This window comes from Tamandua tetradactyla, chromosome 15, assembly GCF_023851605.1.
Source record: "Tamandua tetradactyla isolate mTamTet1 chromosome 15, mTamTet1.pri, whole genome shotgun sequence".
Lineage (NCBI taxonomy): Eukaryota > Metazoa > Chordata > Mammalia > Pilosa > Myrmecophagidae > Tamandua > Tamandua tetradactyla.
The window spans coordinates 33,524,289-33,548,952 of NC_135341.1; the positions used below are offsets into that span (position 1 = coordinate 33,524,289).

The 24,664-nt window shown below is 47.2% G+C and overlaps 1 protein-coding gene across 9 annotated transcripts in view; it reads right to left on the bottom strand.

The window, feature by feature from the left end:
• DNAH1 (dynein axonemal heavy chain 1) overlaps positions 1 to 24,664 on the bottom strand; it is an 86,323-nt gene that overhangs the window by 50,527 nt on the left and 11,132 nt on the right. For 8 of the 9 annotated variants that reach the window (XR_013162741.1, XM_077129058.1, XM_077129057.1 and 5 more), the window contains exons 6-20: positions 23,998 to 24,172; positions 23,386 to 23,542; positions 22,606 to 22,738; positions 19,226 to 19,387; positions 18,380 to 18,632; positions 7,193 to 7,350; positions 6,425 to 6,636; positions 5,417 to 5,715; positions 3,838 to 3,988; positions 2,882 to 3,075; positions 2,565 to 2,790; positions 1,988 to 2,107; positions 1,528 to 1,610; positions 582 to 723; positions 161 to 316 (exon numbers count right to left, since the gene is read on the bottom strand). Coding sequence is in view for 8 of the 9 variants with exons in the window: in XM_077129058.1 (XP_076985173.1) it covers positions 161 to 316; positions 582 to 723; positions 1,528 to 1,610; positions 1,988 to 2,107; positions 2,565 to 2,790; positions 2,882 to 3,075; positions 3,838 to 3,988; positions 5,417 to 5,715; positions 6,425 to 6,636; positions 7,193 to 7,350; positions 18,380 to 18,632; positions 19,226 to 19,387; positions 22,606 to 22,738; positions 23,386 to 23,542; positions 23,998 to 24,172 (2,621 nt within the window). In the remaining variant the exon portion in view is untranslated. Of the gene's footprint in view, positions 1 to 160; positions 317 to 581; positions 724 to 1,527; positions 1,611 to 1,987; positions 2,108 to 2,298; positions 2,491 to 2,564; positions 2,791 to 2,881; positions 3,076 to 3,837; positions 3,989 to 5,416; positions 5,716 to 6,424; positions 6,637 to 7,192; positions 7,351 to 18,379; positions 18,633 to 19,225; positions 19,388 to 22,605; positions 22,739 to 23,385; positions 23,543 to 23,997; positions 24,173 to 24,664 lie in introns of those variants that run through there. The other variant, XM_077129061.1, reaches the window with a different exon arrangement.

A 24,664-nucleotide genomic window follows, 5' to 3' on the forward strand; every position in this document is an offset into this window, starting at 1 on the left:
GGGGCTGGTCTGTCTCCTTGGGGCAACCTGCTCAGTCTTGCCCCCTCCCCCACCCCAATACGAGGGTCCTCCTTCCACAGGACGGGGGGTTCTGATGTGGTTGCATAGGCCATGGGCGTCCAATCCCAGGGCAGGGATGGGGAGCCCACAGGAGGCTTACATTGGTGATGGAGATGCCGAAGATGCGCTCCCGGTTGTTGTAGAGCATGGCCAACTGCTGGCAGTCCTTCAGCTGCTTCTTGACACGCCGTACCTCATTGGCGATCTCGTGTGCTCGCGTAATGTCCACATGGGTGGAGAAGCCAGCTACCACCAGCTGTGGACCAAGGGCACAGGGTCAGATGCCTTGGCACCTCACCTTCCCCCGCACATGCATTCTCTCCTACAACTAGGCACCCGAGGTCCCCAGCACATTGACTCCTCCCAGCTCCAAGGGGTCTTGATTCTGGATTGAGCAGGTTCCTGACCCATGTTAAGTAGGCTGATTGCCCTCAGATAACCAGGCAAAGTTGGAGGGAGGCAGGGGGGTGGGGAGTTCCCAGTCTCCAGCTCACAGTCTCAGCCAAGTCCCACCACCCCACCTGTAGTCCTTCCAGCTTCTCCTGGAAGTTGTTCTGATCCATGATCTGGATTTTGCGGAACTTCTCCTCATCTTCAATGTGCTGCTGCCGCACCATCTCTATCTGCCCAAGGATCTTAGAAGGCCAGTTGCTGGCAGCCCATCTGGCCAGGAAGGGGTGGTAGAGTTGGGGAAAATATCACAGCTGAAATGGTGGGGCAGGAAGGCTGGGTAGGGGCACCCAGGGTGAAAGAGGTAATGGGGGGGCATCCTCAGAGTTCAAGAACCTGGGCAGCAGTTAGAGCTGGGCAATTGGGAAAAAGAAGTGAGCTGGGAGATGGACACTGCCACCATCTGAGTATATGTCTGTCTGACAGGAGAAGATTGCATTTCCTTAGTGACAAACTAGCACCACCAGGACAACTGACACAGGAAATCTGTGGAAATCTGGGCATCTGCCTGCAGCGGCCTGGAGATGACGGCCCCAGGGGAGGCCCACCTGGAGTGCCAAGATGCCCTGTAAAGCTGGTGTCTTGGGGCCCTGGAATCCTGAGGGTCCTGATGACACCCTCATCCCACCCCAAGTCTGTGAGGCAGGATCTGGACTTGAAAGCAGGGTGATGATGGGTTACACAGGGCTAGGTGAGGGGTCTCTAGATTGAAAGAGGCCCCCTGGAGACAAGTTCTGAGGCCATTTTTCCATAAGGTTCTTGAGTTCAGTGGGGACAAGAGAGTGCCCCTCCCCAGAGAGTGCCCACCAGGCCAAGCTCTGCCTTCTGGATCTAGGTCCAAGGTGCATGTCAGCCCCAGGACAGGACAGAGATAGGGCTTGGGGCCAGCAACTGCCCTAGCCCAGGAGGCCCAAATGTTTTCTTTCTGCCCCAGTGGTCACTGGGCTCTGTACTGAGGACAGGGCACTTCTGGTACTACCACCCAGCCTCCTGGTGTGAGGCCAGACTCCCACTTACTTGTCATTGAAGTCATCTGCGCTGAGGTTGTAAAAGAATTCATCCATAACCTGGTAGTCATCCATGACCTTCATGATCCGCCCCTGTGGAGGTGGGTGGAAGCTAAAGCCTTACAAAGGTCTGGGGTGGAGGGTGATTGGGACTGGGCTCGCCAAAGTACCCAGGTGCTAGGGACAGGTCACCCTCTTCCAGGGCATTACGGAGAAGGCACATGGTGCAAGGTAAGCCATGGGGTCAGGGATCCTAGCCCGCAGTCCCCAAACCTGCACCTTTAGCCCTCCGACCTCCTGGATGCCAGAGCTCTGAACTTCCACCCTCACTCCATGACCCCTGAAGTCACCCTGTCCTCTAGGTACATGCATCACCTCCAGCCCCTGGCTTCTTATCTCTCAGTGCCTGCCTGTCCCCAGCCCCCAGCCCATGCCCCACCACACCCAGGGTCCCCGTGAGCCCACCTCACCTCCAGTTCCACCAGGTGTTCTGGGATGCTCTTCATCCACTCACGCAGCTCGGACAGCTCCTCTATGCTGTTGGGCTTCTCATAGATCTTACGGCTGATACTGCGAAAGTCCTCGCAGATCTGGTGGAGGAGTGGGGGAGGTGCTGGGGAGGGTCGTGTGCCCCTCCTCCTCCATGCCCTGCATCTCCCCAAACCCACCCCACCTCAGTGGTGCTTTCCAGGAAGGGGCACTCCCAGAGGGCCGCACAGCTCCTGGGCACTGAGATCACCCCCCCATCACACACAGACTTCTGAGGCCTGCCCTTACACACCTTCATCTCCATGACATGACCCATTTCAGGGTGAGCATGTTTCTCCAACTATGGGGAAGGAGAGAGCAATCCCCTCTTTCCTGGGACTTCCCTTATGGGACAACATCTCAAGGACAGGCAGGGATCAGGGCAGGGTGCCTTCCAGGTCCTTCCCTTGGCCTAGGAGCCAGCAGACACCCCTGACCAGCCTGGGATCACCTCGCTGGCGTGAGCATGTATGCATGTGTGTTGCTGTGCTCATTGGGGCCAGGCACGTGGGCACCTACGCTGTCCACTTCCTGGTGCAAGTTCTTAGCCAGAATGTCCAGCATGGAAGTGGCCAGGGTCTTGCGCTTCTTGGACAGGCTCTGCTTGACATTTTCGACATTGATATAGAAGGGCCCAATGACAATGCTGCTGGGCAGTGAGTTGTCCAGGATCTCCTTCTCCTGCAGGTGGGTGAGCACCACCTCCCGCACCTCTGCTGCCGATGGGCAGTGTGTCTGGAAGGCCCTGAGGACAGAGGATATGCCCAGGGGTCAGAAGATGGCGAGGGGGGCAGGTCACAGATACCAAACACACTCAGACACAGATATGCACGCACTTGAGGAAGGTGCCGATGTCATTATTGTTCAGTTCCAGGTACTTCTCATATTCCTTGGCGTAGGCCTGCACTGGGATTATGGCCTTGTGCATGGCATTGGCAATGACCGCCCGCAGCTCTTCCACTAGCAGCTCATGAAGCCCCACTGACTCCAGCAGGGGGTCACCACTGATGAAGATGTCCTCCATTACCAGCTATGGGAGGAAAGGGAAGGGGCTGAGCCATGGGGCAGGCCGGCAGAGGGCTGGCTATGGAGAGCCTTTCAAAGGGGCTGAGTGAGGGGGGCAGAGCGTGAGCCAGACTGAGCAGGTGGCAGTGTGGCCCAGTGCTGAGAGCATGATGGGAATGGGGGAGTGTGGGTGGGTTCTGCTGTGGGGTCTCTTAGAGGGGGCAGGGCCAGATGCCACCACGAGGTCCACTACGAGGCAGTCTTCCTTGACCTGTGCTTGACTCACTCCAGCAGCAAAGAAAAGAGCAGAAGGGGCAACAGGTCACTGATTTAGACAAGAGGGGGCTTGAGTTACAGAGACTCTTGAGCCTGCGGGAGTGGGCTGTGTGGAGCTGGGTGTGTGCACAGCATGGTGACAAGTGGGGGCTCTTGACAAGGGGTTGTGTGGGTGGAGGTCAACCTGTAGCCTCCTTTAGAGATGGAGTGAGAGGCCAATAGCTGGATGGGATCTGGAGTCAGATCTGATAGCGAACCCAGGATTTGAGTTACAGTTCGGACACTTCACAGCCATGTTGACCTTAGGCTAAGGACCAGACTTCTCCAAGCCTCACCTATACAGTGGGGAAGTTAATAGTTCTCACTTCCGCTTGAGGTGAGAATTAAATTAGGTATTCAATAATTAAATTGCTGATCACACCACCTGGCAGGTGGGAGGCCAGGCACAGAGTTTAACCATCGAACCCCACAGCAGCACTGCTACTCCGCAGCCATCAGCAGCGGCCTGTACCTTCTCCAGCTGCGGCACTGCGTGTGTGGCCAGGATACCCTTGTCGAAGAGGTTGAGCAGAGCTGACTCAAACTGTTCCAGTGGTGTGCTATAGTGCACCCCTGAGCTGTCCAACATCAGGTCCACAATGAACAGGGGATTCTTCCGGGGCCTGCGGGGGCAATGGCCAGGCTGACCAGGGGCCAGGGTCAGGGGCCCTGAGGAGGCCTGTATGCAGGAGGTGCAGCTCTCTGCCCTTCCTGCCAGCCCTACGGCTCTCAGGTTTCTCCAGGCATTTGCTTCCTCCTTGCCCCCAGAAACCTCCACATTTTTAGAAGGAATCCAGATCAGCGAAACAGGCTGTTCCAATCCTGCCACTTGCCCTGAGGCCCTGGGACACCACGAGAGATGAGGAATCCTACCTCTGGCCTAAGGTCATTGGGACAGGTCTGCCAGGCCATAGGTGCTTGCAGGTCCCACACTCTCCCCGGGAACCCCCTATCCTTGGCTTCAGATGCCTGCCACACATTGACACTTCCAAGCTGTACTGCAACTGAGGCCGCATCCCTGAACTCTGGGTTACCAACCACTGACCTGCCCAGACACAGTAGGTGTCCACAAGGGAGCCCGGATTACCCCCATCCCACCAGCTCGTCCCCAGGACTTGGTGCCCAAAGACACACCTAGTCAACTTTGACTTCTTCCTTTCTTTCCTCCTCCCACATTCTTTCCACAGCCAGGCCACACTGCATTCTGCTGCCACTGCACTGCCCCAAATCTGCCCTGTCTCTGCCCTACCAAGTCTGAGCCCCATCACCCATCACCTAGAAGATGGCGAGAGTCTTGATCTGACTTACCCTCTGCCTCACTTGGCCCCATAAATCCAGAGAATCGTTTGGGGATATAAATTAGATCAGGTTACTCCTTTTGATGGCTTCTGACCACACTTAGAACAAATCCAGATCCCAGCCAAGGCCCCGGAGACATGGCATGACCTGGCCATGCCCAGGGTCTCCCTCTTCACCCTGACCTGCCCTCCTCACACTCCAGCCCCTCTCTTTCCTGGACTGCTCCAATCTCCTTCTCCCCTCAGTGCTTTTACACATGTTGGCCCCTCTACCTGGTACCCCCCAACAACCCCCTCCACCCCTGTATTCCTCATGGCTGGTTTCCTTTCACATCTCAGGACTTGGATCAGATGCCACCTCCTTCCTGACCTCCCTGCAAAGGCCTATCCTCACCACCCCCACCCCCCATATCTATCACACCCCCTGTCCAAATCAATCACTAATGTGTCTGTTTGTCTGTCTGCCTGCCATCTGTCTCTCCAGCGAGAGCCAGAACCATGACACTCTTGCCCCCTAGAGCCTGGCTCACGGTCAGTGCTCAAAAAACATTTCTCAACAGGGTGATTGATGACTGTGTGAGTGAAGAAAGATCAGCAGAAGAAATGCCAGAGGAGCCGGTTGGATGCTCCCTGACAGCCAGGGGGGGGAAGCCAAGCCAGCCCTCCTGTCCCCCCATGCCGTGCCCTCTGGCCCCCAGGGACTTGCAAGGAAGAGTTCTGGTATCCAGCTCCCACACCCATCTGGGGCCCCACCTGTAGGGGCTGTTGATGAAGTCTTCGCCCCAGGCCATGTCCTCGGGGCAGTCGAGCACGCTGCAGCAGGCTTCGCTGATGAAGTGCGCGAAGCCGGTGAGCGAGTCTTGCACCAGGAAGCGCAGCGTGTCCTGCAGCACGTACTTGATGAGCTCCATCAGCTTGCGCAGCTTCGACATGAGGTACACCTCCCAGTTGGACTCGTAGAGGTTGTACCAGCCCTTGCTCATGTCCCGCAGGCTGCTGCGCATGGCCACCTTGAGGGTGCTGACCCAGGTGTCCTTGAGGAACATCTGCACCTGCAGCAGTCACAGGTGTCATCAGGCAGCCCCGCCCTCACCCTCAGGACCCACTGCCTATAGCCACTGTGCCCCAGGCCTTACTGCACCAAGGTGTCCGGCTATCTCGGTACTCTGAGGGTGGAGGGACCCCACCCACCCCAAAGTCACTACCCAGCCCTGCCAACCAACAGGCTCATGTGACTGAGGGGGGCCAGGGCTGCTGGGAGGGGAGCAAGAAACAGACACACAGAGTCCGGAAACAAGGCAGGAAAGGGCAGAGGGAGAGACACAGAGAAGGAAATAGTCACAGAGACCCAGAATGGAGCAGAGAGACGCAGGTAGGGGGAACATCTATCCTAGGCCGTCTGACAGTTATCTCCCCACAGGCTGTACCCCACTTCCTTCACCCCCAAGTTCCTTTTCCCTTTACAAAACGAGGGGTCTGCTTCAGAAGCAACCAGGTCTGGGGGTACAGTGACTAGGAAGGAGAACTACCCTGGTTCTCCTTTTTTCCCCAAGGGAAAAAGATGAGCCATCACCCTTAGTCCCCACCCCAGCCTCCATCAGGGTCCAAGAAAAGGCAGAGGCTTAATGTGAAGTAAAGCAGAGGTTTGCAGCCCTGCTGCGGGGTTGACTGGCCCTAGACTTCCCGAGGGGCCCCTGACCTGGGTTGGGCAGCATCAAGGGCCCTGTGCTCCCACCCCTCTACGCCCTGGATGTCACACACCTGGGAGAAGGCCTGCGACTGGATCTGCTCAAACTCCTCCAGGCGGCTATACTTGGAGAGGGTCGAGTGGAACAGAGCCAGGGCCGTCACCTTGTTGCACTCGGCCCGCACCTTGCTGAGGGCCGTGATAACCTCTGGCCGCGTGAGCAGGGACACGAAGGTGAAGTCTTCCTTCTGCTCCCGGAAGGGGTACTTGGGGACAGTCACCAGCCCTGTGGGGATGGAGGCCAAGGCCCAGTGTCAGCCTGGGGCACACATACCAGGGGTCAGGGCAGTCTGGGTGGTGCTCAGTGGAGGGGAGAGACTCCTGGTCCCCATAACCCCTCTCGGCCCACGGGCCTCCCCGAGTGGCCCCACCCACTCTACACACAACCCTGAGGCCCATCAGGGCCTGCCCTGAAAGCCCCAGGAGAGGAGATGCAGGCACCAGGGGCCCCCGAATCCCGGCTTCCTGGGCACAGCACACACATGGAAGCCAGGTCCCAGAAACAGAGCTAGCAGGGAAAGCGAGCTCAGACCAAGAAGGGTACTGTGGAGACCTGGTGCCCTTCTCTGCGATGGAACTGCCTCACGTCAAAAGGGGCTGCGGAGACCCTAGAACTCCTCTTGCTAGCAAAGGGAGAAAGGGCTACATGTGCCCTGGGTCAGACCGTCAGAAGCCCTTTCCATCTACTTGTGAAGGACTACACATTTAACTTCCCACTTCCCCCTTACTCACGGGTAGGAGGGGCTCTGGCCAGGGGGCTGCCTCCGCCCACCGACCCTCACCTCGCTCTGGCACCTTTTCCTCCTCCTTCTTGGGCAGGGTCACATAGGAGAACGTGTCGGGCTTGGAGGAGACTATTTGGTCAAAGCTGATCTTGTTCATGCTGCGCTCGTAGTCCAGGCTCACTTCTCTGGTGAGACTGCTAAGGTGCTCGAGAGCCCTACCGCGGGGGACAGGATGGGGAAGCGGGAGTCAAGGGGAGCTCCACACATCCTGTTGGCCCCAGGCTGAGGGCAGGGCTCTGCTCTGGCACAGACCTGGACGCGAGATTGGAGGCTTCCCCTCTGGATCAATGGGTACACCCTTGCCTGGCCTGTGAGCCACTAACCTCCAAAATCAGCCTCACCCCCACCTCTTCTTCATGCCACCCTCCCTCTTAGAATCAGTCCCTGAGCCCTGCCCATTTTGCTTGTCCTTCTCAGCATCACCGGAGTGTGGGCTACCCTCCTGCCTGGCTTCTGCACCTCTGCACCCACCCACTCTCCCACAAAACCCGAATCTGATCATGTCCTTTTCTTCCTTAAAACTTGTACCTGGGTCCCTGGATCCAAGGATAAAGTCCAACCTCCTCTCTGGGGCCAGGCCCTCTCTGCCCTGCTCTTGGGCCACGGGCAGCTTCTCTGAGTTCCTGCAGGCCTCATTGTTCAAAGAATCCTAACTCACCTAGACTTGGCATGGTCTGCCTTCCCAGCTAGACTGAGGGGCCTGCAAGAGCAAGCCTTTTGCCAAATGCCTTCACTGCCATGCTCCCAGAGCCCGGCGCAAGACAGACACTTGCTGCAGACATTGCTAGTTGCCCAGTGGACATCTGTTTCCTCCGTTCTTCCTCTTAATTGCACCTCACTTTTGTGACACACTTCACTCCTCTCTCAACATAAATCAGGGCATGATGCTCAGTCCCCAGCTTCAGAGCTACATCTCAACTGGTCTAAGCCAATCATGGTGGAGCTGCCCCCAATAGCAAAAGGTTTAAGCATGGGCACCCAGCTATGATCAGTGACTGATGCACAGATAGAAAAGCCAAGCCCCCTTGTCCTGGCTCCATCGGGACAAATCCTCTCCAGAGATTCCCCCTACGCTCAGGCTGAGGCTGGATGTCTCTTACAGCCACATCTTTGTCTGGCTTCTTACTCTATCGCAGGATGCTTCCCTCAATCCCTTATAGATTTCTCTTGAGAGATATCCCCAAATCAGAGTCTGTTCCTATGGAACCCGTCTGAGGCCAGACCTCAAGGGCTCTGGGCCTTGTTGTGCTCCTGAAACTCCTGCTGCCTCCTGCTTGAAGACGAAGACAGCAGCCCTGCAGACAGAGCCTGGCATGCCAAGCTGGGACCATTCTGCATCAATTTCTTGCTACAGGTAAAATGATACAAAACTCAAGAAATGGAATTCTAGGTAGCCAAGGTGATAGTAGCTACACTAATTCAAAACTCCCAGTGTCACCTCCAAAAATAAATAAATAAAACAAGAAGAGCAAACGACACTACCAAACTCCACAACCAGAATAAAAAGAATGCCCAAAGTTCAAATTGTCTGTGAGTAGAAACAAACACCAACTTCCAGTAAGCTCTCACCCACATTCCTGCCACAGTCTTCACGGAGAGCAGGGCAGTCCAAAAAAAAAGCTGTGCAGAAGAGGAGAGGAGGATTGGTCTAAAATCCTGCCAGAAGGAGAAAGTTTGCCCTAACTGTAAAAATATTGAAAAATACAGTGTATCAGAGCATTTACCTCAAGAGAGGGACTTTATGCTGCATGCAATTCAAGGTAGCACTCTTTGAAAAGTGTTACTTATGAGAGAGAAGGTAAAAAAGTAAAGAAGAGGAATCCTTTGGAGATCTGAGGGTGAAGGAAAAAGAAGCAAACAGGAAAATTTAGGGTCCTCAAGGTAAGAGAACCAAAAAACTGAAAACCACAAAATCCCTTTCTCTAGCACACACAAAAAGAGAAAAAGTCATCCATTAAAAACAAAAACAAAAAACAAAACTAGATTGTTACACAGACAGAAGAGGGCACCCGTGAGCCAGGAATCTTGTAAAACACTTCAAATCCATGAAATGAAAAAATGAAAGCAGACAACATCTATAAAGCTACTAAAAGGGGTAAAAACAGAGAGGGCACCTTGACTGATGAAAATTCTTGTCCACCTTCCCAAAAGGAAATAAGGACACAGAAGAAAACTAACACAACACTTCAAACTTAACGAAATATCCTCAAAGAAGTAAGTATTTGGATCTATGAAAACACCTTTAATCAAAAATTTAAAAATAAGAAACGAAATGGAGGAGAAAACCAGGAAGAAAACAAAAGAGAATTAACTGAACTCAGGGAAGAAATGGAAGAAAGAGATAAAATTATATCAGGAAAGAAGGCTAAGTTACAAGGTGCCCTAGGCAGGATAGAGCCAAACGAAAATGTAAAAGGGCATGGAAGAAAGGCTGGAAAACAACCACGAGAATGAAAATGAGGAAAAGAAAGAACTAGAAGAGTCAGAGACAAAGTGGTTGACTTGAACATAGTTGGAATCCTTAATGAAGAAAAACAAAAGAATGGAACAGAACTAATATCTAAAACCGTAATTCAAAAGAAATTTGCAGAATTAAAATAAAACCAAATTTAAGTATTGAAAAGGCCTCTTGGGTATTTGGAAAAAACTGACCCAGAACAATCAACTCTGACACATATTCAAGTAAAACAATTAGACTTTAAAGATTTTTAAAATCTTTTTTAAAAATCTTTAAGGCCCATGTGAAAGAAACACACAATTTACAAGAGGAGGGGAACTAGACTGGCATCAGACCGTCAAAGACAGCAGACAAAGCAAGGCTAGAACAGAACAGCATTTTCAAAACACTAAAGGAGAGAAAGTGTGAACCAAGGATTTTATACACAGCCCAAAAAACTGACAAAACAGGTATTAAAGGACTAAGTGGGAAAGGAGAGGATTAAGGGCACTATAGAAGATATAAGTGAAAAAGAAACTACTAAAAATAAAAGTTCAAATTTTCCTAATACCAAAAGAAAATTTGAAAATAATATAGATCATGTAGAGAAAGAAACACAGGATTGTAGTATATCATACATAATTATAAAACAATATGACAGATTTGAGATTAAACATCTCAGCAGTTTCTTGAAGATGATTGTATAATGATACAGCCTCCACAATGTGACTGTATGATTGTGAAAACCTCGTGTCTGATGCTCCCTTTATCCAGGGTATGAACAGATGAATAAAAAAATGCATAAAAAAACAAATAATAGAGGGAACAAAGGTAAAATAAATTGGGTAGATGGAAATCCTAGTGAGAGGGAGGGGTATGGGGTATGGTATGTATGAGTGTTTTTTTTTTGTTTTTGTTTCTTTTTCTGGAGTGATACAAATGTTCATTAAAATGATCACGGTGATGAATACGCAACTATGTGATGATATTGTAAGCCATTGATTGTACACCATGTATGAAATGCTTGTATGTTAAGACAGTCGTGATCTTATGTTGTTTTATTAGTAAAAATATTTTTTAAAAAAACATCTCAGCAACATCAAGAAATGGCTACCTTTTAATATGACTCACAAAATAAGACCTAACTATATGCTGAAAACAAGTAACTTATCTAAAACTAATTCTGAAACGTTAAAAATAGAGGAATGGCCATACAGCAACTATTTAAAAAGTTGAAAAAGTGATCAGATTTTGACTAGAGAAATGAATGAAGCTGATCTGGATAGGACTAAGGTAAATCAAAATACAGGATAAAGAATGATATGGTCTGTATTTCAAAACTTCAATTTCTGTGTGACCGAAGGGAGAGATATTTATTTGGTGCAAAATTTATATTTTGGGTAGTGCATTACCTAATTTAACTTGTCCGTTTAGTTGAACACCATAAGTACATGGAATCTTGAATACTGCGTGAGATCTTGTTGTTTTATATGATGCCCCGATACATCCCAGAGTAATTTGGGCACTAAATAAAAAGGTATTTGCAAAGTCCCTTGGGGGACTGGGGAGAAAGGAGGAAATATTCAGCTTCCCCATTTGGGGAATTCCTGATATTCTTGCAAGCAGTGGGGACAACCAATTCAATAGGCTGAGCCGTCCATCTTGGGGTTCGCTCCTATGAAACTGGTTCCTGCAAAGGAGAAGCTCAGTCTACTTATAATTATGCCTAGGACTCACCCCCCAAAAAACTCTTTCATTGTTCAGATGTGGCCTCTCTCTCTAAGTTAATTCGGCAGGTAAACTCACTTCCCTCCCTCTATGAGGGACATGATTCCTATGCGTGTAAATCTCCCTGGTAATGTGGGACCTGACTCCTGGGATGAGCTGGGATCCGGCATCTTGGGATTGAGAAAGCCTTCTTGATTAAAAGGGGGAAAAGAAAAATGAGTCAAAATAAAGTCTCACACCTCGTGTCTGATGCTCCTTTTGTCTACCTTATCGGCGGACAAGTAAAACATATGGATTAAAAATAAATAAACAATAGGGGGAACAAATATTAAAATAAATTTAGTATATTGAAATGCTGGTGATCTGTGAAGGGGAGGGGTAAGGGGTATGGTATGTATGAATTTTTTTGTATTCTTTTTATTGCTTTTTCTGAATTGATGGAGATGTTCTAAAAAAGGATCATGATGATGAATATACAACTGTGATGATAGTGTGAGTTATTGATCATATAACAAGAACGGAATGATCATAAGAATGTTTGTATTTGTTATGTGGCTATGTATCATACATAAAAATTAATTAATTTAAAAAGTCTCACAGATGAGTAAAAAATATGAATTAAAAATAAATAAGAGAGGAAACAAATGTTAAAATATACTGGGTAGATGGAAATACTAGTGGTCAATGAGAGGGAGGGGTAAGCGGTATGGTATATATGAGTCTTTTCTTTTTATTTCTTTTTCTGGAATGATGCAAATGTTCTAAAAAACGATCATGGTGATGAATATACTACTATGTGATGATATTGTGAGCCACTGATTATACACCATGTATGGAATGCTTGTTAAGAATGTTTGTTTGTATGTTGTTTTGTCAATAAAAATATTTTTAAAAAATAGAGGATGGGATAATATGTAATTAGAATCACTGTCTTCTCATCCTAACCATATGATATTTGTCTCCTTTGATTTTTCCTTTTTTTTCATTAAAAATGTTATATAATCTTTGCTCTAAAAAAAAAAAAGTCTCAGTGGCTGAGAGATTTCAAAGTCAAGAGGTTATCCTGGAGGTTATTCTTATGCATTATATGGATATTCCTTTTTAGTTTATGGTGTATTGGAGTAGGTGGAGGGAAGTACCCAAAGCTGTTGAGCTTGAGTCTTGATGATAAAGCTTTTACAATGTGACTGTGTAATTATGAAAACTTTGTGTCTGATGCTCTTTTTATCCAGGGTATGGAAAGATAAGTAAAAAATAAGAATAAAAATAAATAAATAATAGGGGGATAGAGGGTTAAAAATTGGGTAGGTTGAAATACTAATGGTCAATGAGAGGTGTGGGTCAGGGGTATGGGATGTATGTGTTTTTGTTTTTGTTTTTGTTTTTTTCCTTTTCTGGAGTGATGAAAATGTTCTAAAAATGATCATGGTGATGAATACACAACTATGTGGTGACATTATGAGCCACTGATTGTATACCAGAATGGACTGTATGTGTATGAAGATTTTTCAATAAAAATATATAAGAAAAAATAGAGGGATAGAAAAGGTAAGTTAGACAACTGGAAACAATAGGAAAGCCAGCTTGTGATTCTGATATAAAACAACATAGAATTGGCAGAATTCTCACCTGCCATACCAGAGACCCGGGTTTGATTCCCGGGGTCTGCCCACACAAAAAAAGAAAAACAAAGTAGAATTCAGGTAAAAAAGCATTGGACCTGACCAAGGGTACTTTTTAATGTAAAAAGTTGTACTTCACAATTGTGATGTAGCACACTACTCTCACTGGAGATTTATGGAATATATATTAATATATATATATAACTTTTATATCCTAAAAATACGAAATACACCTTCTTCGCAAATGTAACCAGAACATTCATAAATACTGATTATATATTAGATTATAAAGAAAACATCAGCAAGTTTCATATAGTGGAAATATTAAAAGCAACACTCAGATCTAAATGCAAGAAAAACTAGAAAATACTAACAAAGTAAAAATATAAAAGGCCCATCTTTCCCCATAGAAAACCTTAAAACCACATATTAAATAAATCTTAAGTGAATGAAAAAATACAAATCAAGTTTATGGAATTAAAAAATAATAATTGATATATTATAAAAAATAATAATGAAACCCAATCAGAAGAACATTCATAGCCTTAAACATGTTTATCAATAAGAGTGAAAATAAGTGTATCCAATTCCAAGCACACACACATACACACACAAAACTTAAAAGTTACAAAAGGTTAGACAAAAGGAAGCACCATGAAGGTATAATAAAAAGTAGAAAATGTGATGGAGAATAGAAAAGCAGTCGATCTAGTTAATAAGTCTATATCCTGTTTTTTTTTTAAATGCATTAGGAAAACCACTAACTTAATAAAGTGAAAAGGGAAGAAAGCATAACTATAAAATAAAACTGGAAAGGAGAAGTAGTGAAACAGAAGGAAATATACAAATTCCTAGAGACAATTTTACAGACAATACAAAAAATTGTACATATCAACATCACTTATATCAATGCAAAAGTTCTAAATAATACGTTAACAAATATCATACAACACTACATTAAGAAAATGATATACCTTATTAAAAGAATACAAGATCGTTTCAATATTAGGAAATCAATTAATATAGTACACCACGCTAAAAGACCTAAAAAGACAAATCATATGATTATCTCCACAGGTACTTTTTTAAAAGCCTGTGATAAAAATACTAAAGAAAATAGAACTGATGAATATTTCATTAATCAATAAATAAAATTCTAAAGCGAGCATTTTGGTGAAAAGGGAAACACTAGAGGCATTTCCACTAAGATTAGAATAGGAACAAGGCAAGGATGCCCACAATCTCCATTACCAGCTCAATATTATACTGGGGATATTCGGAAATGCAGTTAGACAAGAGAAAGTAATTAGAGGATTAAGAACCGGGAAAGCATAAGCAAATTAATTCTATTTACCAGATAATGTGCACTTTGAAAACCCTAGAGAATCAATGATAAAACAAACTCAGTCATTAAAAGAATTGTCAGGTGACATTTTAACATACAGAAATTAACATATAGAAATCAAAAGTCATAATAGTAGAGAAGAACCCACTTATAATAGCAACAAAGGAGATAAGAAACCTAATAGGAAATATGCAAAACCTATGTAAACAAAACTTTAAGGCATTCCTGAAAGATAACAAAAGTAGGCTTGAGCAAATGCATAAACATCTCTTGTTCTTGGATAGGACAACTCACCATCAAAAGATGTTGCTTGAGTAGGGCATGAGATTTTGTAGGTTTGTCCAGAGTGATGCCCCAATTAATCCCAGAGGATTTGAACAGTGAATAAAAAAGTACTTGCAAAGTCCCTTTGGGGGGATGGTTAGAAAAAGGGAAAATTCAACTTCCCCAAGTGGAGAATTCTTGATATTCTCACTAGCAGTGGGGACAACCAAAGCAATAGGCTGAGCCCCCAATCTTGGAGTTTGTTCATATGAAACTTAACCCCACAAAGGATAGGCTAAGTCTACTTAAAATTAGGCCCAAGAGTCACCCCCAAGAGAACGCCTTTTGTTGCTCAGATGTGGCCTCTCTCCAGCCAGTACAACAAGCAAACTCACCACCCTCCCCCCGTCTACGTGGGACATGACTCCCAGGGGTGTGGACCTTCCTGGCAACATGGGACAGAAATCCTAGAATGAGCTGGGACTCAGCATCAAGGGATTGAGAAAACCTTCTTGACCAAAGAGAGAAGAGTGAAATGAGACAAAATAAAGTGTCAATGGCTGAGAGATTCCAGAGTGGAGAGGTTATCCTGGAGGTTATTCTTATGCATTATATAGATAACACCTTTTTAGTTAAGGTGCAATGGAGAGGCTGGAGGGAACTGCCTGAAAATGTAGAGCTGTGTTCCAGTAGCCACGTTTCTTGAAGATGATTGTATAATGATACAGCTTTCATAATGTGCTGTGTGATTGTGAAAACCTTGTGTCTGATGCTCCTTTTATCTACCTTATTGACAGACGAGTAAAACATATATAAAAGTATATAAATAATAGGGGGAACAAATGTTAAAATACATTCAATAGATTGAAATACTAGTGATCAATGAAAGGGTGGGGTAAGGGGGATGGTATGTATGAATTTTTTTCTGTTTCCTTTTTCTGAATTAATGCAAATGTTCTAAGAAATGATCATGATGATGAATACACAACTCTGTGATGATATTGTGAATTACTGATTATATATGTAGAATGGAATGATCATATGGTAAGAATGTTTGTGTTTGTATATGGTATGTTTAATAAATTAAAAAAAAAGATGTTGGCTCTACCTAAGGTAATTAAAAAAAACTGCAACCAAAATTTAAAAAAAAATTAAAAACAGAACCAGACAAGCTGGTACTAAAGCCCATATGAAAAAATAAGCATGCAAGTGTAGCCAGGAAAACACCGAAAGAGAAGAGCTTCAAAGAGAGAATATCCCTATGATACATTAAAATATATTAGAAAACCTCTATCGCTAACAGTGTGGTACAGGTATATGATTAGACAAACAGAACAATGGAACAGAATTGAGAGTCCAGAAATAGACCCAAATACCTATGGAAATTCTGTATCTGATAAAGGTGGCAAATCACTGGCAAATGATGGAGGTTTTAATAAATGCTGCTGGGATGACAGGTTAGCTATTTGAAAAATGATGAAATTACATACATAGCTACCACACACCATATGTAAGAATGAATTGAGAATACAAATGCAAAAAAATGAAACCATACAAGAACTGGAATGAAACCTTGGTATAAGAAAAGACTTTCTAACTATGTTTCAAAATCCAGATGCAATAAAAGATTAATAAAATTGTCAATAATTTTTTAATGTTTGGAAAAACTCACCATAAACAAAATCCAAATACAACTGATGAATCAAAAGAAAATATTTACAACATATAGCACACATAAAGGGCTAATATTCTTAATATATAAAGAATTTTTAAAAATTAGAGACGGAAAATAAACAAAAACTGGAGAGTAAAAAGTGGGCAAAAGACTTGAACAGACAAGTTACAGAAACATACAAAATTTGCCCCTGAACCTAAAAAAAAATGTTCAGCCTCACTCATACTGAAATATAATTAAAACTACACTGAGATATAATTCTTACCTCCCAGACTGGCAAAGTTAAATGTATACTCCTTTCGGTTGGCAAGGTATGGGGGGGCAGGCACACTCACACATTGATGGTGGGCACGAGAAATGAGATCACCCTTATGGAGGGGAACCTGTCAATACCCAATAAAACTACATATGAGCTTAAAGACTTAGCAATTCCATTTCTAAGAATTTACCCAAAAGCTACACCTCCATCTATATGAACATACAAATGCATAAGATTATTTATTGCAAATTACTTGTAATTGCAAAATACGAAAATGACCTGAATGTCCATATATTGGAGGGTAGTTAAAAAAAGAAACTATGGTGCATCCAAACCATGGATTATTATGCAGCTGTGAAAAACAATAAAGGAGCTTTCAATGAACTGATATGGATAGCATGTATTATAAGTGAACAAATAAGTACAAAATAGTATCTATGGTGTATTACCCTTCACCTAAGAAAAAAGCGGTATAAAGAAATACGTATGTTATTTGCTTATTTGTGCAAAAAGAAATATGGAACGGATAAAACAGAAACAAGTGACACTGATTCCCTAAGGGGCATGTGGTAGGCACTGGATGGAAAGGATTGGGCTGTGGACAGGATAGAAAGAATAGGGGTGGAGAGTGACAGATCTCTGAATATGCCTTTCTGAGAAACACGTGTGTGTGTGCGCGCCTGTGTGTTTAAGCCAAGTAACTTTTGAATGGAGTATTTTGGAATCTACGCCTTAGGCTAAAGAGAAAAAGAACACGAAGCAAATATTAAACTCTACTTAGTAGGGTTTTTTTTTTTAAGGTTGGGGTTAGCAATTTCAAAACTACTTTTTTGTGTATTCTAGGACTGAGCAATTAACTAAATATAAAGTGATTCATGGGAACCAGTCTTCTTTGGGAGAACAGAATAACAAATACGGAAAAGAGAGAATGAGTCCTTTGGTGTTAAAGTTAATTCGAAGGTGTCAGTGTGCGTTCAAGGTTTTTAACAAATAGATTAATAGATACAAAAATAGAATTGTGTGTGGAGGTTAAATATAATAAAATGTAATGTAATCATATATTATAATATAAAAGTATAGCATATACATCTATGTCCCAGAACTGTCTCCTAGAAGTAACGACTTCCCAATAGCAATGAGCGTATCTAACGCCAGGATCTTGAACTCTAAATACTATTTCTGCCACAAAGAGCCAGGGCTCCTTGGAGAAACAGCTGATTCCAGAGCTGGATCTGGGAAAATACAAGATGAACCTGGAACTTCTTACTGTGCCAGAAATTAAGGACGTGCTCGAAGAACGAAGGGAACATATCAAAAGGACACAGCTTAAAGTGGATCCCACAGGCCAAATCTGGGACAATTTAAACATCAAAATTTAAAAATGATAGCAAGGGAGGGGTAAGGGGTATGGTATGTATGAATTTTTTTCTGTTTTCTTTTTATTTCTTTTTCTGAATTGATGCAAATGTCCTAAGAAATGATCATGATGACGAATATACAACTATGTGATGACACTGTGAATTATTGATTATATATGTAGAATGGAATGATCATATGGTAAAAATGTTTGTGTGTGTGTATGTTGGTAGGTTTATTAAATAAAATAAACTTTTAAAAAGTGATAGTAACAAATCAAAATCTTTTGAACAAAGTAAGAATCCATGAATCCATCCTGATAATGAGGGATCTGGAGATGAAACAGAAATTGCTTGGGGACCCAAGAACTCCACAGTGCAAAGGACAAGGCAGCCCCAAGCAGAAGAGCGCAGCAGGAGCATCACCCCCTGGGAACTGGGGGAGGCTCCCAGGAGGAGGTGACCCCAAGACACAGGGCAGGGTCCAGTGGAGACTCACGGGGGCCCTCTGCGCATGCGCGGAGTGCTCATAGCCCACTGCTTGATGCGGCTGAGGCTGTGCTCGCTGAGGCGCCGCTGGCCGTCCGAGGGCATGCAGTCCACGTACAGGTTGTATAGCAGCAGCGCCTCCGTGTTCTTACGCAGGGCGGCGGCCTGGACCACACGCTGTGCAAACACATCGGGGTCCTCGGCGCAGAAGAGCAGCTGGATCCGCGGCACCCAGTACTGGCAGTCCAGGAGCGGAGGCCTTCCTGGGAGCCACAGGGGGGGGGACATGGGGAGGCACAGTCAGGCTCTCCCAGCTGCATCGACCCGGGGGTGGGGGTGGGGAGCACAGGATTTCCGCGCAGCTCTGCCGCCAAGGCACAGTGGCCCTGAGCAAGTGGCTCCCCTTCTCTGAACCCCTGTGGCATCTCTGAAAAGGGTATGACGACACTTGCTGTCCTGCCCACCTCACAGGCTGTCACCCATGGATGTGGAAGTGCTTTGTAGACTGTAAAGAGCTATGCACAGACAGGGAGTCATACAGGGGTGGCCCTTCAGGTGCCCATGCCGCGATGCCACACCTCGGGCAGACATCACTAACTGATCGGCCTCGGGCTCTTCACAATCATGCTAAGGGCAGTCCCCTCAGCTGCTCAGAGTTGGCATACCAGAGGACGGCCATTTGCCCTTCCTGGGTCTCTGAGGGGCGAGGCCTCCCCCCGCTTAGGCACCAACACCCACGGAGCAAACAGGGTGGCAAGGAAAGGAGGAATTCAGTTCTGAGCGGGGTTTGGCCTCCACCACAGGCTGGGACCAGCCTGGGCTGCAGGTCTGCCTGGGGTGGAGCTGAGAGCCGTACCTTCAGCAGTGACCCCTCCATTTAGGATAGGCCTCCCCATCCCGTCTCGCACCAAGCCATTCTCGTCTGTCTTGTGTACCAGGTACAGCTTTGCTTCATCGTCATAGTCCAGGACACCAACGCGGCACCACTGGTACGTTACTTGCCGACTCTTGGGGTCCTCTGAAATGGGAGGGAAAACTCCACTAGTGCTCTTGCCAAGGTGGTGCTTAGGGCCTCTGGGAGTAAAAGCATTCGCTTGGGACAGGTCTTGGAGGTCTGGCTTCTGTCCCACCAGGGTGACTCCCTCCAGGTCCAGCAGAGCTGGGGTCTTACTTCCCCCTAGTTGAGCTGGCTTCCGATGAACCCCCTGCTGGAGGAGGGCAGTGGCCAGAAAGACCAGACTTCTCTACACTTGTGCTCTATGTGACCCCTATTAGGGCAAAGAGTGACACAGGCCAACAGGGCTGGGACAGGACGCAAGAAAAGCCCAATCAAATGAAAGACCTGCCAGGGATCCAGCTGTAAAGGCCATGTGGCTGAGCTGGACCCCTTCAAGACGACAAGGCCCTCCCCTTGGGCTACAGGTGGCGTTGAGCCCCTAGGCCTCTCATGGCAGGACAGGGCAGGGCAGGGTAGAAGGCCACTGCCCTATAATGGGCTTGAAGTAGGCCTCAGCGCCTGTTTGGTCATTAGGGGCCCCCTACCTCCTGTAGCTGAAAGCCTTTGTCTGTGTCTTCAGATGAACCCCTGCCACTGCCCCCTCACCCATTTTTCTCCGGCCACACTGGCACTTGCTCTTGCCTCCAGGCCTTTGCACAGGTTGTGCCCTATGCCCTATCTGCAGCACTCTTTCCTCAGGTTGCCTCATTGCTGGTTTCTTCCCTGCTCAAGTGACTTCTCCTTAGAGAAGCATCCCTCACCATCCTGCCCAGGCACTCCATGACTCTGCTTATGTCCTTCTCAGCACCTGACACTGTCTAGAATTATATTTAGATTCATCATCTTCTGATTTGTAGTCAGCTTCTTCACACCAGTGTCAATTGTGTTGAAGGGCAGGAGGCTCTGTCTTTCTTGGTCACAGTTGTGCCCCCTGTGCCTAAAATGGAATGTAGTATGTAGTAAGTGCTCAAGTAAACTTCTGTGGCAGGAAGGGGTACACAGCACAGTACCCAGCAGAGGAAGCTTCAATACACAGTGACTTAAAGCAAATTAAGAGATTATTCAGACCAGATTAAGAAAGGAAGAAAGGCTAGAATTCCAAGGAAACACTCCCCACCTGTCAACCTCGTTCTTGACACCAGGTAGAAGAGTGAAGGAGATTGCATAACCTCACCCATTTTGGTTGTCCTGCTTTTTCATTCCCTTCTATGCTAGTGTGAAAGGATGTATGTACCCTAGAAAAGCCATGTTTTAATCCTAATCCCATTTTATAAATCCAGCCATTTCTTCTAAACCCTATTCAGTACTGTATGTTTAAATCTGTAATTAGATCATCTCCCTAGAGATGTGACTCAATCCAAGAGTGGTTGTTAAACTGGATTAGGTGGAGACACCCATTCAGGTGGGTCTTGATTAGTTTACTGGAATCCTATAAAAGAGGAAACATTTTGGAGAAAGGTAGAGATTCTGAAAGAGCAGAGAATGACACAGCCACGAGAAAAAGACAGTCCACCAGCCAGCGACCTTTGGAGATGAAGGAGGAGAACGCCTCCTGGGGAGCTTCATGAAATGGGAAACCAGGAGAGTAAGCTAGCAGATGATGCTGTGTTTGCCATGTGCCCTTCCAGATGAGAGAGAAACCCTAACCATGTTCACCATGTGCCTTTCCACTTGAGAGAGAAATCCTGAACTTCATTGGCCTTCTTGAACCAAGATATCTTTCCCTGGATGCCTTAGATTGGACATTTCTATAGACTTGTTTTAATTGGGACATTTTCTTGGTCTTAGAACTGTAAATTTGCAACTTATTAAATTCCCCTTTCTAAAAGCCATTCCGTTTCTGCTATATTGACTTCCAGCAGCTAACAAACTAGAACACCTTCCTTGTAAGTTACCTTTTTGAAAATGCTGACCTTGTCTTGGTTCAACTTAAAGGAAAAGATGTCAAAAGAAGCCCCCAGGAGAAAACAAGAGGGCCCTGGCAGGAATTGTTCCTACCAGTGCCCACGGCCCAAGGCCAGGGCCCACGTGAAGAGCTGTGAGGGAGGCTGGTGCTTGGTGCATGTAAGGTTAATGCAGCCCCAGACCTTCTCGTTTTATCACCAGGAATTGGAGATCTGGGAACAATTGAGTTAAATTATTTCTGTAATTAAGCCCAAAGTAGAGGGAATATTCTAGGCTCCTTGTCTAGTTCAGAGAAATTGATTCCAGCATTAACATGTTTTAAAATGAAACATTAAATGTAGAGCCTGCTCAATGGACCCCCTGCAGTGCCCATAAAGGCTAAGCTGTCTTAAAACCAGTCCTTACACTCAGAGTCCTGTCTCCCACCTGGGGGCTGGTCCACCAGGCCCCCTCCCCTCCCCGTTCCTCGTCTGCCCACTGGGCAAGAAGCAGAGCAGCCCTCAGCCCTGCACAGGTGAATGGCTGCCTCCAACCACCAAACTTATGACCCAGACTCCTTCCCAGGATGCTTGCACAGACCCTCCCACACAGGCTGGAATGGAGGCCATGGATGCTCACCCTACCAGTGTTCCCCATAGTAGGAAACTGGGGAGAGCTTCCATGGCCCTAGGGCATGCCCGGGGCCAAAGGAGGAGCAAGGGGATTCTGTGCGCAGACAGGTAAAGTTGAGACATGGCAAACCTGTCAAGCGTCGATGCAGGAGTCTGTGTGTGATTCACAGTGTTTGTGAATGGATGACAGTAATGTGTGTGTGAAATGTGGGTATTAATGAGACTGTGTGTGTTAGGTGTGCGATGTGTGTGTGATGGTGTGTGTGTGAATGTGACAGTGTGTGTGTGAATGGGTGTTGTCCATGCAAAAGTAAAAGCCAAGAGACCACAGCTGCAGCTGGAGAAGAAGCTGGGTGATTTCTGGGTGGTGGTATGGAAGAGCTTGAATTGTCCCTCTTATATACTCCTGTATTATTTGAATTTTTGCAATAAGCATGTATAGTTTTTATTACAAGTGAATCAAAGATTTTCTTAAAACATTAGACAACACACAGCTGTCCCTTCCTCCTCCCTCCTGCCAATGTCATCCCAGTCCCTGCATTTCCTGCCTCTCTGGCCAATCCCTTAACTGTATTCCTGCTGGAAGGACTTGAAAGGGGGAGGTTGTGCCCACCTCCTTGGCCTTCCATGGGTGCTGGGCCCCAGGGAGAGTCTATGGCAAGGCTGCTGCCCTGTCGGGATAGTGCAGATCAGGAGCCCCCATGCCAGGCTGGCCCTGCTCACCATGCCCCAGGAAGTCATCAGTGGGCAGGAGGGCTTTTCCAGGAACAGGTTTCCTATCCAGAGACCCTGGCTCCACGCCCAGGTTGATCCACTCATGGGGAGTCCGGCAGTCAAATTCCTCATTGTCAAACACCTGAAGGAGAGCCAGCAGATGTTAGGAGGAAGCAGCTACACCTACTGGGGTCCAGGTGGGACTGGGCATGCCAGAGGATGGGGCTGCACAGGTAGGCTCTTCCCCAGAGGAGAGTCGCAGGCTGGGGATCAGGGAGCTGAGCCCCTCCTCTGCTGCCCACAGGGATATACAGGATCTGGCTCCGTCAACCCTGGGATCCCTGTTCAGTGAAGCATTCCAAAGCTTGAGCAGAAGAGTATCTAGGGACTCAGAGAGCAAGATGTGGGCTGTCTTCAGTCCCTGTCCAGGCTCATCCAGTTCAGGCCCAAGGGAGGAGGTGTCCCCTGAATTTTCCTGAGCACCCTGCCCAGACTCAGAAATAATGGAGATTCAAGATTGTCGGGAGGCAAGAAGTCAGACACACAAGCTTCCCAGCTCCCAGGAAGTAAGCAGACAATCTGTGTCCCCGGGGTCCAGGGGGCCCCTCCTGCCTCAGCCTGAAATACTCAAGATGCCTAAGCTGGGTTCTGATTAGTCAGGTACCCTGATTGAGAGTGAGTGCTTGTCATTAGCATGGGACCCCCTTTCAGGTCTGACTTCTGAGCCTCAGCTGGGGTCCCCCCCCTCCCCGGCCCTGACCATTGGCCATCCGGGAGAGCCAGGCTCACCTTCAGTGGGAGATAGATGGGAAAGAGTGGGTCATGGCCTTGTTCGATGGTCTGGGGGTTTTGAGGGTCCGGGTGTCTAGGCATGAGCTTGTCGGAGTCAATGCCCTTGCTGGTGAGCAACTGCTCAATGTCCAAGCTCAGGTACTGCCGCTTCCTCCTAGTCGCAGGTGGGAAGGGGTCTCATGATGGCTCGGCTCATGTGAGATGGCTCACGGCTGTCAGCAAAGCCCCATGGGGTCGCACCAGTGGGGGTGTGGCTGAGACCTCTCCGGGGCCTTCCTCCCTCTGGGATACATCAGAAAGTGGTGCCCTGGCTGGGGCTGGTGTCCTGGGCCCCACCTGCCCTTCTGTCCTGCCCTGGCAGTCCCACTATATTGACCGAAAAGTCACCCTCCCCCATTCTACTGTAAGGAAAACGATTTGTTCCTGTTAAAGAGACCAAAGGACTGGAAGGTTTTACGTAAACACACGGCAAAGACCCATTTTACTAGCCTCTGCAGTGGGGATTGTCACCTAGTTGCCTATAGTCCGTCATCCCCTAATGTGGATGGATGCCTCCTCCAGGAGGCCAGGCCCTCCCCACAATCCTCCCTCCTGACACCCAGCCAGTACCTCTCGATCTCAATTTTGCGGGGGCACTGGCCCGGCAGCACCTGGAAAGGCACCTGCACCTTGGGCTCATAGGCCTGCAGTGGGAAGTCGGTCTGGGTGAGCAACTGAGTGCTGGCCCCGATGCACTGCTGCTCCACGAGCTGCTGGAAGTCCTCAGGAACCACAAAGGTTCTGACTGCAGGTGGAGGCAGGGGTTGTAGGGGTCAGGCCTTGGATCCCCCAACACCATATAAAATGAAACCCCATATATATAGTGGGGCTGGTAGAACCACTGACTTGACCTGCCCTCTACCACAGGCGGTGGGATTTAACCATTTTCTGGGTCACAGATCTTTGTCAGACTGTTGTAAACAGTGGACCAGATGCTCAGATAACTACACAAATGCATGCACATGTACTGTTTCCTGTGCCCACTCGGAGGTTCACACACCCATAAGCCCCATGGACTCTGAGAGGCCTGAGCTAGGACAGTGCCAGAAAGGAGCCAAGACTTTCCTGATGGTAGAATGGAAGGGCAGACATCGGGACCACGGGTACATCGGGGCCTGACCAAAGGGGGCATCCTATCTGCCAGAGGAGGAAAGGGGTGAACTGGGCCCACTGGGAGGGCCCCCACCCAATTCCTCACCTCCACTTAGGGCCCTATCTTGCTCACTGCATCTCCTGG